Raw genomic sequence first — 13,297 nt, forward strand, 5'->3', positions numbered from 1 at the left:
CTCTGGTTCTTGGATGATTCTCAAAGACGGTATCTCAACTTCAGTCGGTATGACTGCTTCTGTTCCGTATACTAATAAATATGGCGTAGCTCCAATCGACGTTCTGACAGTCATCCGATAACCCAATAAATCATGTGGCAACATCTCATGCCAACCTCGGTGATTGTCAATCATTTTCCTCAGAATCTTCTTGATATTTTTATTGGCGGCCTCTACCGCTCCATTCATTTGGGGTCGATAAGCGGTTGAGTTCCGTTGAGTAATCTTAAATTGTTCACAAATATCTTTCATCAAGTGACTGTTTAGGTTTGCATCATTATCACTAATGATGGATTCTGGTACTCCGAACCTACATATCAGATTGTTGCGAACAAAATGAGCTACAACTTTTTTAGTCACAGACTTGTACCAAGCTACCACCACTCACTTGGTGAAGTAATCAATAGAAACCAAAATGAATATGCGTCCATTAGAAGCGGATGGCTCTATTGGAACGATGACATCCATGCCCCAAGTCACAAATGGCAAAGGTGAACTCATAACATTAAATTCCTGAGGCGGCACTCAGATCAAATCACCGTGTACTTGACATTTATGACATTACTGCACAAACTTGAAAACAATCATGCTCCATAATCATCAAGAAATAACTTTCTCAAAGGATGTTTCTTGCCAAAGTGAGCCCATTCATATGCGTGCCACAAACTCAGGCATGTATCTATTCAATAAGCTTCGCGGCTTCAACAACATCGACGCATCTAAGGAGACCTCAATTTGGAGTTCTCATATACAGGATTTCTCCACTTAGAAAGAAATTGAGAGCCATACGACGTATGGAGTTCTTCTGGTTAAATGTATCATCTTCAGGATAATATCTGGACTCCAAATACTTTTTTATATCGAAATACCATGGCAAACCGTCTGGTTCTGCTTCAACATGCGAACAATGGAATGGATGTTCCTTCAATTCTATATCTAGAGGATCATTATAATAAGAATCTGGATGTTTAATCATTGAAGCGATGGTGGAAAGAGAATCGACGAACTCATTTTGTATTATGGGAGTGTTTCTAAATTCGATCTTACGAAATCTTTCGCACAACATCTGTACATACTGCACGTAAGGTATAATCTTCGGGTTCTTCACGGCCCATTCTCCTTGAACCTGATGAATCAACAGATCTGAGTCTCCAATAACCAACAGCTCGTGGACATTTATGTCGATGGCCATTTTCAAAGCGAGGATACAACCTTCATATTCGGCCATGTTGTTCGTGCAATTAAATCGGAGTTTAGCTGCAATGGGATAGTGCCGGCCAGATTCTGACACTAAAACCGCTTCGATACCTTATCCTTGGTGATTTGCTACTCTACAAAAAATAATCTCAAGCCAGGATACATTTCAGAAATATCTTCACCCACAAATTATACTTATTCATCGTGAAAATAAGTCTTGAGCGGTTTATATTCTTCATCAACATGATTTTCTGCAAGAAGATCAGCCAAGGCCTATGCCTTTATCGCCTTCTGAGTCACATACACAATGTCCAACTCCCTCAACAACATTTGCCATTTAGCTAACTTTCCGGTCAGCATCGCCTTCTGGAAAATATACTTCAGTTGGTCCATTTTGGAGATGAGATATGTAGTATAAGAAGACAGATAATGCCTCAACTTCTGAGCAAGCCAAGTCAAAGCACAACACATTCTCTCCAATAGTGTGTAACGAGACTCGAATGGAGTAAACTTCTTGCTTATGTAATAGATATCCCTTTCCTTCTTTCCTTTCTCATCGTGTTGACCAAGCACGCATCCGAATGCACTATCTGAGACAGACAAATACAGCAACAAAGGACTCCCTTCTCAAAGAGAAACCAATACCAGTGGATTGGATAAATAGTTCTTGATAGCGTCGAAAGCAGTCTGACACTCTTCTGTCCATTTTGTCGGGGCTTCTTTCTTCAACAACTTGAAAATAGGCTCACACACCACGGTTGATTGAACTATGAATCGATTGATGTAGTTCAACCTCCCTAAGAAACTCATCACCTCCTTCTTAGTCTTCGGAGGAGGTAACTCTTGAATTGCCTTAATCTTGGAAGGATCATGCTCAATACATCTTCTACTGAGTATAAATCCCAACAATTTGCTGGCTGGCACTCCAAAAGCACATTTAGCGGGATTCAATTTCAAGTTGTAATGCCGCAAATGATCAAAAAACTTCTGCAAGTGCGTCAAGTGGTCCGAACTCTTGCAGGACTTGATTATGACATCACCACATACACCTCGATCTCCTAATGAATCATATCATGAAATATGGTCGTCATAGCCCTCATATAAGTAGCGGAAGCATTTTTGAGACCAAACGACATCACCCTATAATGATACACACCCCAGGGCGTGATGAATGCTATCTTTTTTGCATCCTCTTCGTCCATCAGAATCTGATGATAACTTGCGTAACAATCCACAAATGACTATATGTCATGCTTAGAACAGTTATCAATCAGAATATGAATGTTTGACAACAAAAAATTATCCTTAGGGCTGGCTTTGTTGAGATCCCTATAGTCGACACAATTTCTGATCTTCCAATCCTTTTTGGCGACTAGAACAACATTGGCCAACCAAGTCGGGTATTGCGTCACTTTCACCAGTCGAGACTCGATCTGCTTGGTGATCTCCTCTTTGATATTCAAACTCAATTCAGGCTTGATTTTCCGAGCCTTCTGTTTTACCGGACTGGACCCTAGATTAATCGGCAATTTGTGAGACATAACATTGGTACTCAGCCCTAGCATGTCGCTGACGTCCCAGACGAACACATCAATATACTCGGTGAGTAAATTAATCAGTCCCTTTATTTGATCTTCATTCAAGTGAACGCTAATTTTGACCTCTTTGACACACTCTTGGTCTCCCTGGTTTACAGTTTCAGCTTCCTCAAAATTCGGCTTATGCTAATTTTGAAACTACAAAAATTCTTCAGCAACATAATCTGATGTCTTATTTTCCTCTTCGTAATCATCAGCGTCATCATCACCTGCCTCATTTTGTTCGTTCAGCTCGTGACATGACATCACATTGATAGGTTTAAAACCTTACACTACTGAAACCATAAGCACAAAAAGGTAGAAAAGCAAAGTATAACAGATGAGTAAATAAACAAATTTTCAATAAAAGAGGCTTTCATTCCAATTGGTTAGTAATGCAAACTTTGGCTATGGAAAAAAGCCATGTTTCCTTTTTCAAACATCACAGGGGAATTTTAAAAATTAAGTAATTAAAAGAAATGCAAAATGGTGGGTCTCGGGCCTCTTTCGAACTACAACCAATTTAAATATGCATAAATGATGGCCTTCTACCAAGGAGTTTGGGGAATCAGGATTGGCGTGGAGGTCCAATTCTGCAGCATCTCCCCGAGCTCAGCATCAGGGATTCCATCTAGCTCGATCTCTTCTTCAATAACAACATCAATCTCCTCGAAAAGGCCACAGATTCCTTCCCCAAGGTCGTCATGCTTGATATACTCTTGGATTGGGAATGATTGATACATATGTGGGATAAGCTTAGCCAATGCTTGATCATTTCTCTTCTTCATCTTCATATCATCATCTGTGAGGGTGTACCATAAACCATATCTAGCTCATTTGACGGGGATCGGAATAGGATCGACAATCCCATGGGAATTCTTTCCCAATTCAAAATCTCATTCGAAACCATTCTGCATCATCACAGTGGCTATCATCTTGTACACGGTAGGCAGGGAGTCTGTGGGGCCAAGTCCTCACCGGTGGAATTCACCAGCTCCACCGTGTAGAAATGTGTACGTCGCAACACCTCATCAATGATTGGCGCCTATCTGCCGGAGTGACTCTCTTAGACATGAATAACTAGTTCTTCATCCTTCCAAATAAGTTCCATCATCTGACGCAGAGTAAAAAGCACAGCTCCAACCATATGAATGAAAAGCCTTCCCAAAAGAAGGTTATAGCTGGTGTCGATGTCCAAGACTTTAAACTGTGCGCTGAATTCTACCGGACTTATTTAGATGATCAGATTCACCGCTCCCAACGTATCTCTCTGAACCCCATCAAACGCTCTTACGTTGACTTCATTTTGTTCCAGCTTCCCTAAGTCAAACCTTAGCTGCCTGAGTGTTGACAAAGGGAAAATGTTCAGACCAGATCCATCATCTACCAAGACGCGGCTTATGACCTTCTTGCGACACACGATAGTGATGAGCAACACCTTGTTGTGGGACCTCACTTCGAAAGGCAACTCATCGTCGCAAAAACTAATCCGATGTCCTCGAATAACTTGGTTAATCATAGCGGTTACATTATAGCTACTTGTGCTTACGGGAACATATGTATCATCGAGAGCCTTCATCAATGCCTGTCTATGCAATTACGAACTCATCAGCAGGGCCCACACATAAATTTGGGCTGGAACCTTCTCCAAATGCTTAACAATTGAATAATCCTTTGGCTGCATCTATCTCCAGAATTCTTCTGCTTTGCCTTCACTTATTGGCCTTTTACCCTAACCTTTCTTCTGTCCTCCAAGGTCCAATTCTTCAGAAGTATAACATCTCCCAGATCGAGTCATACCCTGAGCGGCAGCAGTTTCAATCACATATTTTGCTCTGAAAAGAGTCTCTAGTGGCACCAAGGCAACAACCTTTGCGGTTGTAAGGATCACGAACTCTTTTTTCTCCTTGACGCTCAACGAGTCCTCACCCTTTCCAACTCGTCATTGAATAACTGGGGTTATCATCTTAGCCCCACACCAATCCTCATCCGTCTCTATCATATTCATATTGTCGCCTCCATGATTGGGCAAAGGGTTGGTGTTGACATTAGGTGCAGTTGGTTGCAGAGAGACAACCTCTTGGTCAATTAGATCATGTATTTTGTGCTTGAGGTTGATACAGTCCTAAGTATCATGCCCAACACTGTTAGAATGATAAGCACATCTTTGATCTGGCTTATAGAACTTAGAACTGGTATCCACTAGTTTGGGCCCCATTGGGTGGATATATCCGGCCGCCGCTAGTCGCTTGAATAGATTTGTTCGACTTTCGACGACCGCAGTGATGTTAATTAGAGGCTTCTTCGCAAATCTAGTTTGCGGTGGATCATAACTGCCTTGTGGAGGAGGCATCTGTTGATAACTTCTGTTGTTCGGATGGGGAGCTTGATTTCTGGGATAAGGATTTGTTTGGTAGTTTGGTAATGGGGCTTGGTAATTTTGAGGAGAATTTTTGTATAGTTGAGCTTGGACTTGATAAACTTGAGGGGGTGCTCGATAGCTCGATTGCACGTTAGCACAGTTGGGAGCAACACCTTGGTAGTGAGGAAATGGAATTTGATGCACTGGAGGATGATTTTGGTAAGTGGGAGATGGATTTTGGTAATTTTGGGGGTGGATTTTGGTAAGAGGGAGGAGGATTATTTGGCTGACTAGCCTTGTAGGAGCTTTGAGAAGGTCAAAAACGACCTTGGGAGTGGGAGTATGATGATTTTATAGGTTTTTCTTTCCCTCATATAAAACAGCAGCCAAGTCTTCTCTCTTATTTTTCAACATCCTTGGAGATCTGGGCGATGCGGCTACACGAACTATCTTCCCTGATTTAAACCGTCTTCTATAGTCTCACCAATCTTGACTCTCTCGGCAAATTTTGCCCCAACGAGAAGCATGATTCTTTCGTAATATTTGGGTTCTTACACCCGCACGAACACTTCAACAATTTCTTATTTAGACATGGGCGGTCTTACCCTTGGCTCTTCTTTTCTCCACCTATAGGCAAAATCCCTGTAGCTCTCGCTGGATTTCTACTTAATCTTCTCAAAAGAGTATTCATCAGGAACAATTTCTATGTTGTAAGCAAATAAATCGATGAAATCTTTAGCCAATGCATTCCAGCTGGGCCATTTTCTGGCTTCTTAAGAGGTGAACCATTCCAAAGCCTCCGCGCACAGACTTCGACTGAAGAGCCGCATCAACATCGCTTCATCCCTACCAACTCCAACAAGCTACTCGCAGTAGGCTCTTAGATGAGCCATACAATTTCTTACTCCTCCAAAAGTATCAAACTTTGGGATCTTGAACCCTTCTGGAAGGTCCAGATTTGGATGAATGCATAAATCCTCATAGTTGAGACCGGCGGTATCAGGGACGCATTGGAGCTCTTTCATATCCTTCTTGATATCTTCTTTTATGTCCACCTTTGCCTCTTCCTTTGTCCTCCACTCTCTTTCCTGTTCCTCATAATTGTCCAGCTCAGAACCTTGCACACCGCGCTCGGCAGGGATGGGAATTGGGAAACTGGCCCTTTTAGGTACGGGTGGAGCTACGGAGGGACTCTGGGCATTTTGAGCGCTTTGGTTATTCTGTGGGTAAGTCTGAAGATTTGTATTCTAATTCAAGTGGTGATGGTGTGTTTGGGGATGGAAAGTATTATTATTTGGATTCTGGTTTTGATTTTGCGGTTGTGGAGCGGTTTGATGGTGGGTATTTTAAGTATGGGGTGGCATTTGGGGGTGGTTGATTTTAGGAGGAGGTGGAGTTTTGTAGGATGCGGAATCATATCGGGGATTTTTGTCAGTCAGATCTATAACCGACGGATTTTGAGCAGGTTTAGATGGCTGGTTCTGAACTGGATCCATATTTGAAGAAGGGAAGTAGATTGGAGGTCTCTCATTAGTAGCATTAGCATCAAACCCTGGCGGAGACAGATCCTCTCTCCTTTGCATTTCAATCTCATTTCTGCAATTTGCTGCACAATTGTAGAATCAATTCATTCTGGTCCGCTGTGGTGGGATGAGCCATCACAACGTCAGCGAGACTTACTTCTTCGTTACTTTCTCCCATGACTGTCTTTTTTTGTTTGAATATCGCTTAGGGAAGGAATCTATGGGACCATTCCATCTGGTGAAATAGGGATGATCTGCCAGCTTTTAATCGACACCAGATCAATTCCGAAGTACCTGAGAAGGAAAACAACTCAAAGGCATCTCAGATTTGTCAGTGTATATTCAGCATACAAAATGCATAATATCACACAGAGAGCATATAAACACACAATTTATTTTGTTTGAGGATATCTTCAACACACGAGTAAGGACGGAAACACATTTTTTAACAAGCAGGAGTTTGGTTGTTTTAATTTTTGACACTGTCTCAAAAAGGCTAAATCACGTTGAGCTAAGGTCTTCTTGCTGCTGCTCTTTGACATCCGTTGATCTGGCCTTTGTATCTTCTCGCAACATGAAGGGGGAGAATGAAAATTTTTAAAGATAGGGGCCAGGCCTGGGAAGGCTGCCTACGTATCTCACAAGAAGAATTCAGGCCCAACGTAGTTTGAGTATAAAATAAATATTTTCATTCATTAATTCATTGCGATTACAAGGAATTTGAAAGACAATAAAGATTTAGAGATAATCATATTGACTACATCTCGTTCATTCTTCTTCTCGTTGCAGCATTAGTCTCCTTGTTTCTGACGGCCCTGGAATGAAGGTTTGTAGACGATTTCCTCGTTGTCATCTTCCCTAGTTGTTCCAGGTTAAGCGTTATCGGGACCACTATTAGCTTCTTGCTCGTAGACGGGGTATTTTTTTGCGTATTCTCTGAAATTTATCAATCATGTTGCTTTGGAAGGCTTTGTTCTTCTTCCTTAGTGCGTCCATCCTTTCTTTCATGGAGGCGAATTCTTCCATTTCCACTGTAAGCTCCTCAACAAGTGACGCACTTTTGGCTAACATAGCGGCGGTTTCCGATTCTATCCTCGCCTCTCTCTCTTCTCTTTCTTGCACTTTCAACCGAAGCATGTGTAACTTCTCTTGCAAGTCCTTTGTCTCCATCTCAACATCTTTATTTCTCTTCATTAATGATGACAGATCCTCCTCCAGCGTCACGGTTGCAGCTTTGTAGATTGCGGTGGCCATGCCGACTCTAAGCCCTTCCTACTTGTCCTCTTGAATTTCCCGAGTGATCTGTTCGATCTTTCTTTGTAGTTCTTCTCCAGTGAGTTCCATATGGATGTTATTACCCTTGTCTATATCAGTTTTTTTTACCTTTCCTGAGACGGTAGAGTAGTGTTTTAGGATTTGTGGTATAGGACGTGTCTTTTGAGTGAGAAACTTAAGACTTGGAAATTTTGGTCGGACGTTTTCTTTTGTAATAGTGACTTGTTTGTATGTTTTGGAAATTTCTTAAATGGAGTGGATTTCCGATATCCTTATTCATAGCAACATAACATATAAGAAATTATTAGCACATATATTGCGTCATAAAATATACAGGGGGACCCCTTTGTGCCAAGGGTAGGCCTAGCGCATTTGAATGATGTACAAGTAAATTTTAACTAGATAATCAACCCCCAAACAAATTTCAAAACATAATACCTAACGTTCACAAGGAGAAATAAAGGAACAAAGTACAGAGACAAACCCATAAAAGGGCCATTCAAATGTACGAGAGTTCAATAAAGGCAGGCCCACGCAGGGGCTAAAATAAATACATATAAAAACCTAGACAGGGGAGAAAACCACTACATTGTCCCTGATGGTCCTTCTCCATCGCCGTCTCCCTGAGTCTTGTATTGCTGAAACATATATCGTAGCATCAACAAGAATCCTTCACCCAGGTGTCCTTTGTCTTCCGAGATTTCATATCGCATCCTCTCAATTTTCTCCTTGACCTAGGTATCGAAATCATCATAACCACGTCTTAGTTTTTCCATTTCCACCTCTTGAGTCGCCTTCTCAAGAGCATCTTGGTTCTCGACAAACTTAACGTACACTTCTTGGGTTTCCTTTTTTACCTCTTATAGCTCGACCACAACTTTGGCTTCTTTGTCTGTTATGCTGCGAAAGCTGCACAGGGTTGGGGAGGAGATACTTTGTATGACGTCTTTCAGCCATTCTTTGTAACCCTCATCATATCTAGCATTGAATTGGTCTGGGGCAATGGTGTCTTTATCCATCCGCTTGGCACCTTTCCATGCTTTGAAAATTTCAGACGCTTCGTACCCTATCGTCTCCAATGTCATATTCATAAGCGCCATAGTACGCCTCCTCATGTACAGTTTGTCTCATTTCATACTGTCACAAGACTTTAAAGGTTGCATAAGGGAGAATTCCCCGAATACCTTGTAGAGTAAGCACAAGCTGTCTGCAGCTCTCCACCAAGACTTTTTTAGAGATGAAGCGATCGAGCATCCATTGGAGATATTTTTCTCTCAATTCGGAGATTATCTGAGCCCATCTTCCCCTAATTCTCCAATTATCCATATTTTCCTAGTACAACATGTCATTCAAATCTTAAGGGTGTTCTTGTTGTTGAGAGTATTCAACTTCTGAGTCCTAGAACCCTTTGCCAAGTGGTTCTGAATCTACAACTGAAGGAGTAAATTGAAGTATCGATGCCCCTCTTTGCACTTTCCCAAGGCTTGATACATGTCGGACAATATGAACGGAGCAACAAGATAGTATTTTACCTTCCCTTGGTTCTCGTACCCTTTGAATAGAGTGTGCAGGAGTGTTATAACTCGGATATTGATGCTCAAACTTGGGCCATGCGGGAAGACCATCGTCCCAAACAATGCTACAACAAATGCTAGAGGACGAATTTCGTTCCATTTTCTATAGGAGACCTTGAACTCTCAGTTGTAAGTGGCGTAGAAGCTTGAGTGTCCAAATCTGATATAAAGGTCTTTGAATGATGTGAAGGATTCTTGGCACCAGTAGGCAAAATTTTCCCCCAATCCGAGCCAGTCTACAATATCTTCTACGGAAGGCTTATTAGAGATGAAAATGTCTTCTTGTTTTTTTGCCTTTCTTTATATCCCAGTCAGTACCTACTGTGTCTATGCAGTCTTTGATCTCTTCCAAAGTTGAGGTAATCTCTACAGTTCCAAATCGGAACACCATTCGTTGGTTATCCCAATACCCTGTGAGGACCTCAACCAGTTCTCGCCAACCGTTCATGTTGATCAACTCTGTCAGAGCACCCACATATTTGTTGAGGGTTTCTCTATGATCCCCGTTGAGATTATCATACCATATTTTGAGTTGGGGTGGCGCTGCTATAATCATATCGAACCTTGGAAAACGATCCATATCTACAAAACAGAAACTAGTTAGTTTTACCCACCCCAAATTGGTTTTCACACGTACATCATTCAAATGTCAAATAAAATGATGTGTCGTAAGGTCAGAGACCTTGGACACGGTTTTGGCAGTTTTCTAAAAAATGAACTTAATACACATTGGATATTAAGTCATCTTAGGCTGATGCTTAACTTTTGGTTCTGGTTTCGCTCTATATTAGGCTTGCTAGAATTTGTTTCAAATTGTCGGTTACCCGAGTCGGACAGACAACGGGGTGAAGCTACCAAACGACATCGGATGACCACATTCCAACTTTTCATTTTATACTTCCAAATGAATTTTTGTGTATTTCTGAAAGAAGCCATGGAAAGCCATGTAACTTTCGTTTTTCTAATGCAAACTACTTGCCGTTTGGTAGAAATATGCCATGAAAATGCAATATTTCAATAATAAGATAAAATAAACAAATAAGCAATTATATACCACATAGAAAATAAGGTTAGTTTTAAGGTTAGAATCCTCCAATTCCCCAGCGGAGTCGCCATTTCAGTTTTATATGAAACTGAAAGTTTTCGAAAAATATTATTAGTTGTAAGTTTTCAAATGGAGAGGTACTCGACAAAAGATCTTATAGCTAATGTCATATTTTGCAAGACATAGAAAGAGATCAAATAAAAGACTACCAAATGGAGTGCAAAGGATGATGATTAAATTTCGTTTGTTAAAAAAAAGTACATTACAACCTCTACAAATACATACACAGAACAATCCAAATCAAATGTTTCTACAGATAAACCCATACTTGGATTGCAAGAATAATGAATGAAGTTAGGAGTAGAAAAGGTGTTTTCAGACATGAGGTTAGCAACCGAAGAAAGCAAACGCTATAATGAACTTAACACAATTTTTACACATCAACAACTTGAAGCAATTATACCGAAATAAAAAAAAACTAATCATATAGGCAATGTATCAATACATACTTCACAAAAGCCAATTAGAAAATATCTTATAACACAATAAACCCACTGCTTATTTGAGTAAATTTTGAAAGTTGCAAGCATCACTGTAAGGTATTACAAGCTGTAAAATAGTTTTTAATCACAAAATAAATGTCTTAGTGATTTTACAGGAAATTTCAGATTTTTGATAACTCAAGCATATTTGAACAAATTTGGCTATGCTTAGGAATGAAAGAAGACAAATGCATTTGTCTACATTCTAAAATCGAAAGCAACAAATGACAAACAAACTAGGGAGCGAGCAAAAGAATTCCATCTTTCTCTCTCTTTTTTTTTAAACAAAGTTGGACAAATCCAATTTTTAAGCATAGCGGCCATCAATACAGATCAAAAGTTCGGAGAAAATGGGAAAGAAAACAGCGACCATACAAACAAAAGAAAGCTTAAACGACAAAACAACTTTCATACTAGCTAGTTAAAGATTATACTTATATTTTTAGAAAAGTGTTACTAGTGGAAATGGAAGGAAAGCAAAGATGCAAAATTTGACATAAAAAAAAATTGAAATGTAAAACCATCTATTAATCCAAACAATGCAGGAATAAATCAAAAGCATAACACAGTTCACGCTTCAGCTAACTAAAACACCATCTAGTGATAAAAAAATGTCTTTTGTCAGGACTTAGCAGCAAACCCAAAGAGAACTGAGACATTCAAATGAACGGAAAGAGGGTCACTAGAGACCTTCTACTCAACAAAAAAATAACGACCAAATGAGTTAAAATTAAAGTGTAGTTTATATTTTCGGGTGCAGCTTCCTGGAGACAATGTGAGCAGGAGAAGAGACTTTCACCACATGAAACTCGAACTAAGACAGACTGGCAACCGTGGTTTTGGCTGAAGGTAAACCATCCCTCCTTTTAAAAGATATTTTGCTTATAATTTATAACTTATAGCTTGGGTGATTCTCTATGCCTTCATCAAAATTTGTGACGGGGATTTTAAACAAATAAACATTTTTCCTTTAACAAATTTTCCTCTATTTTCCTTTTCTGAAAAAAAAATTTCAACTATTTCTTCTAACTCTTTCTGCCTCCTTTTTCCCTGTTTCCCTTTTGAACTTTCAACGATAAGTCCCAAAAAAATCAATCCTCCTCCAATCCCAAATTCAAAATATTTCAAAACTCTTCATCAAAACAGGAAAAACAACTATTACACTCAGAATTCGTTTGATTCCCAAAAGGGAAAGGGGTGATCAACGGTTAGGAACGACTCCAATTGTCCTTGCAGCACTACGTGGCGTAATCTCCTGTCGCCAAGAAGGACTCGCGTGCCTGCTTATTGAATGGAAAGGAACAAAATTTGCAGGCACTGCTATTCTTTCTGCAAATTTCGTACGAACGAGTAAAGGGGGAGTGAAAGGGAGAAGGCGACGCGATTGCGTGCTTGGGACTCGGACGTGCCGAGCTTATGGTTTTCGTCCTTCTTGCGCGTGAGGAAGACGATGAGCAGGCTGGTTTGCTCGATCCATTTTGGAGCGTCATGCTTTCTGGAATTTTATTTTCATTTTGCTTGAAGGTACAAGAAATAAACTTGGGTCGGGTATTATATTGGTGGGCTGGGACGGTTGGCATGGTTGGGACGATTGGCTGGGACTGAAGTGGAATTACGGGGTGGGCTGGGCTTAAATAGGGGTTGTAAACAAATCAAGAAAATCTTTGTTTTCAAAAGACTTAACAGAAAAATAAATTGAAAACTTATAATGGGTTCGGGGATTCTTATTAACATCTTAGGAAGGTGTTAAGCACCTAAGATGTCCACCTACTTGCGGTTTTCCCACAACTCACTAGTTTGGCTAAAACTTATAAAATTTATTGAATATTGTTTGAATGTGAGTTTCTTAGTTTTATCTAAGGGAAACCTATAAATAGAAACATTATTTTAAACTTACTTAAACTTTATTCAATTTTAAACTACTAAAACATTACGACATTTGGCAGGGATTCGGATTCTCTAACTGTAAAACTACCGACAAATAAAGCAAGTAAATAAACAAAAAATAAGAGAGGGAGAAGGGGAGAGAGAGCTAATTTGGTCCAAATCCGGGTTTTCTGTTCTCTTGGACAGGAATTCGGACCCACCTGTTTTGGGGTTTTGACCCATTTGTCATCTTGAGTACCTGTCCTAGACTAAACATATAATAATAAATAATAAGTA

The 13,297-nt window shown here is 40.1% G+C and overlaps 1 protein-coding gene across 1 annotated transcript; it reads right to left on the reverse strand.

Moving 5' to 3' along the window:
• Positions 1–769: 769 nt before the first annotated feature.
• On the reverse strand, positions 770–1,231 carry LOC107009756. The gene has a single exon (XM_015209097.1). The coding sequence runs from the start codon at positions 1,229–1,231 to the stop codon at positions 770–772; it is 462 nt and encodes a 153-aa protein (XP_015064583.1).
• Between the last annotated feature and the right edge of the window lie 12,066 nt (positions 1,232–13,297).

This window comes from Solanum pennellii, chromosome 2, assembly GCF_001406875.1.
Source record: "Solanum pennellii chromosome 2, SPENNV200".
NCBI lineage: Eukaryota > Viridiplantae > Streptophyta > Magnoliopsida > Solanales > Solanaceae > Solanum > Solanum pennellii.

Excerpts from the sequence above, each read along its gene's own strand:
- LOC107009756 (XM_015209097.1), bottom strand. The coding sequence starts at position 1,231 with ATGGCCATCGACATAAATGTCCACGAGCTGTTGGTTATTGGAGACTCA.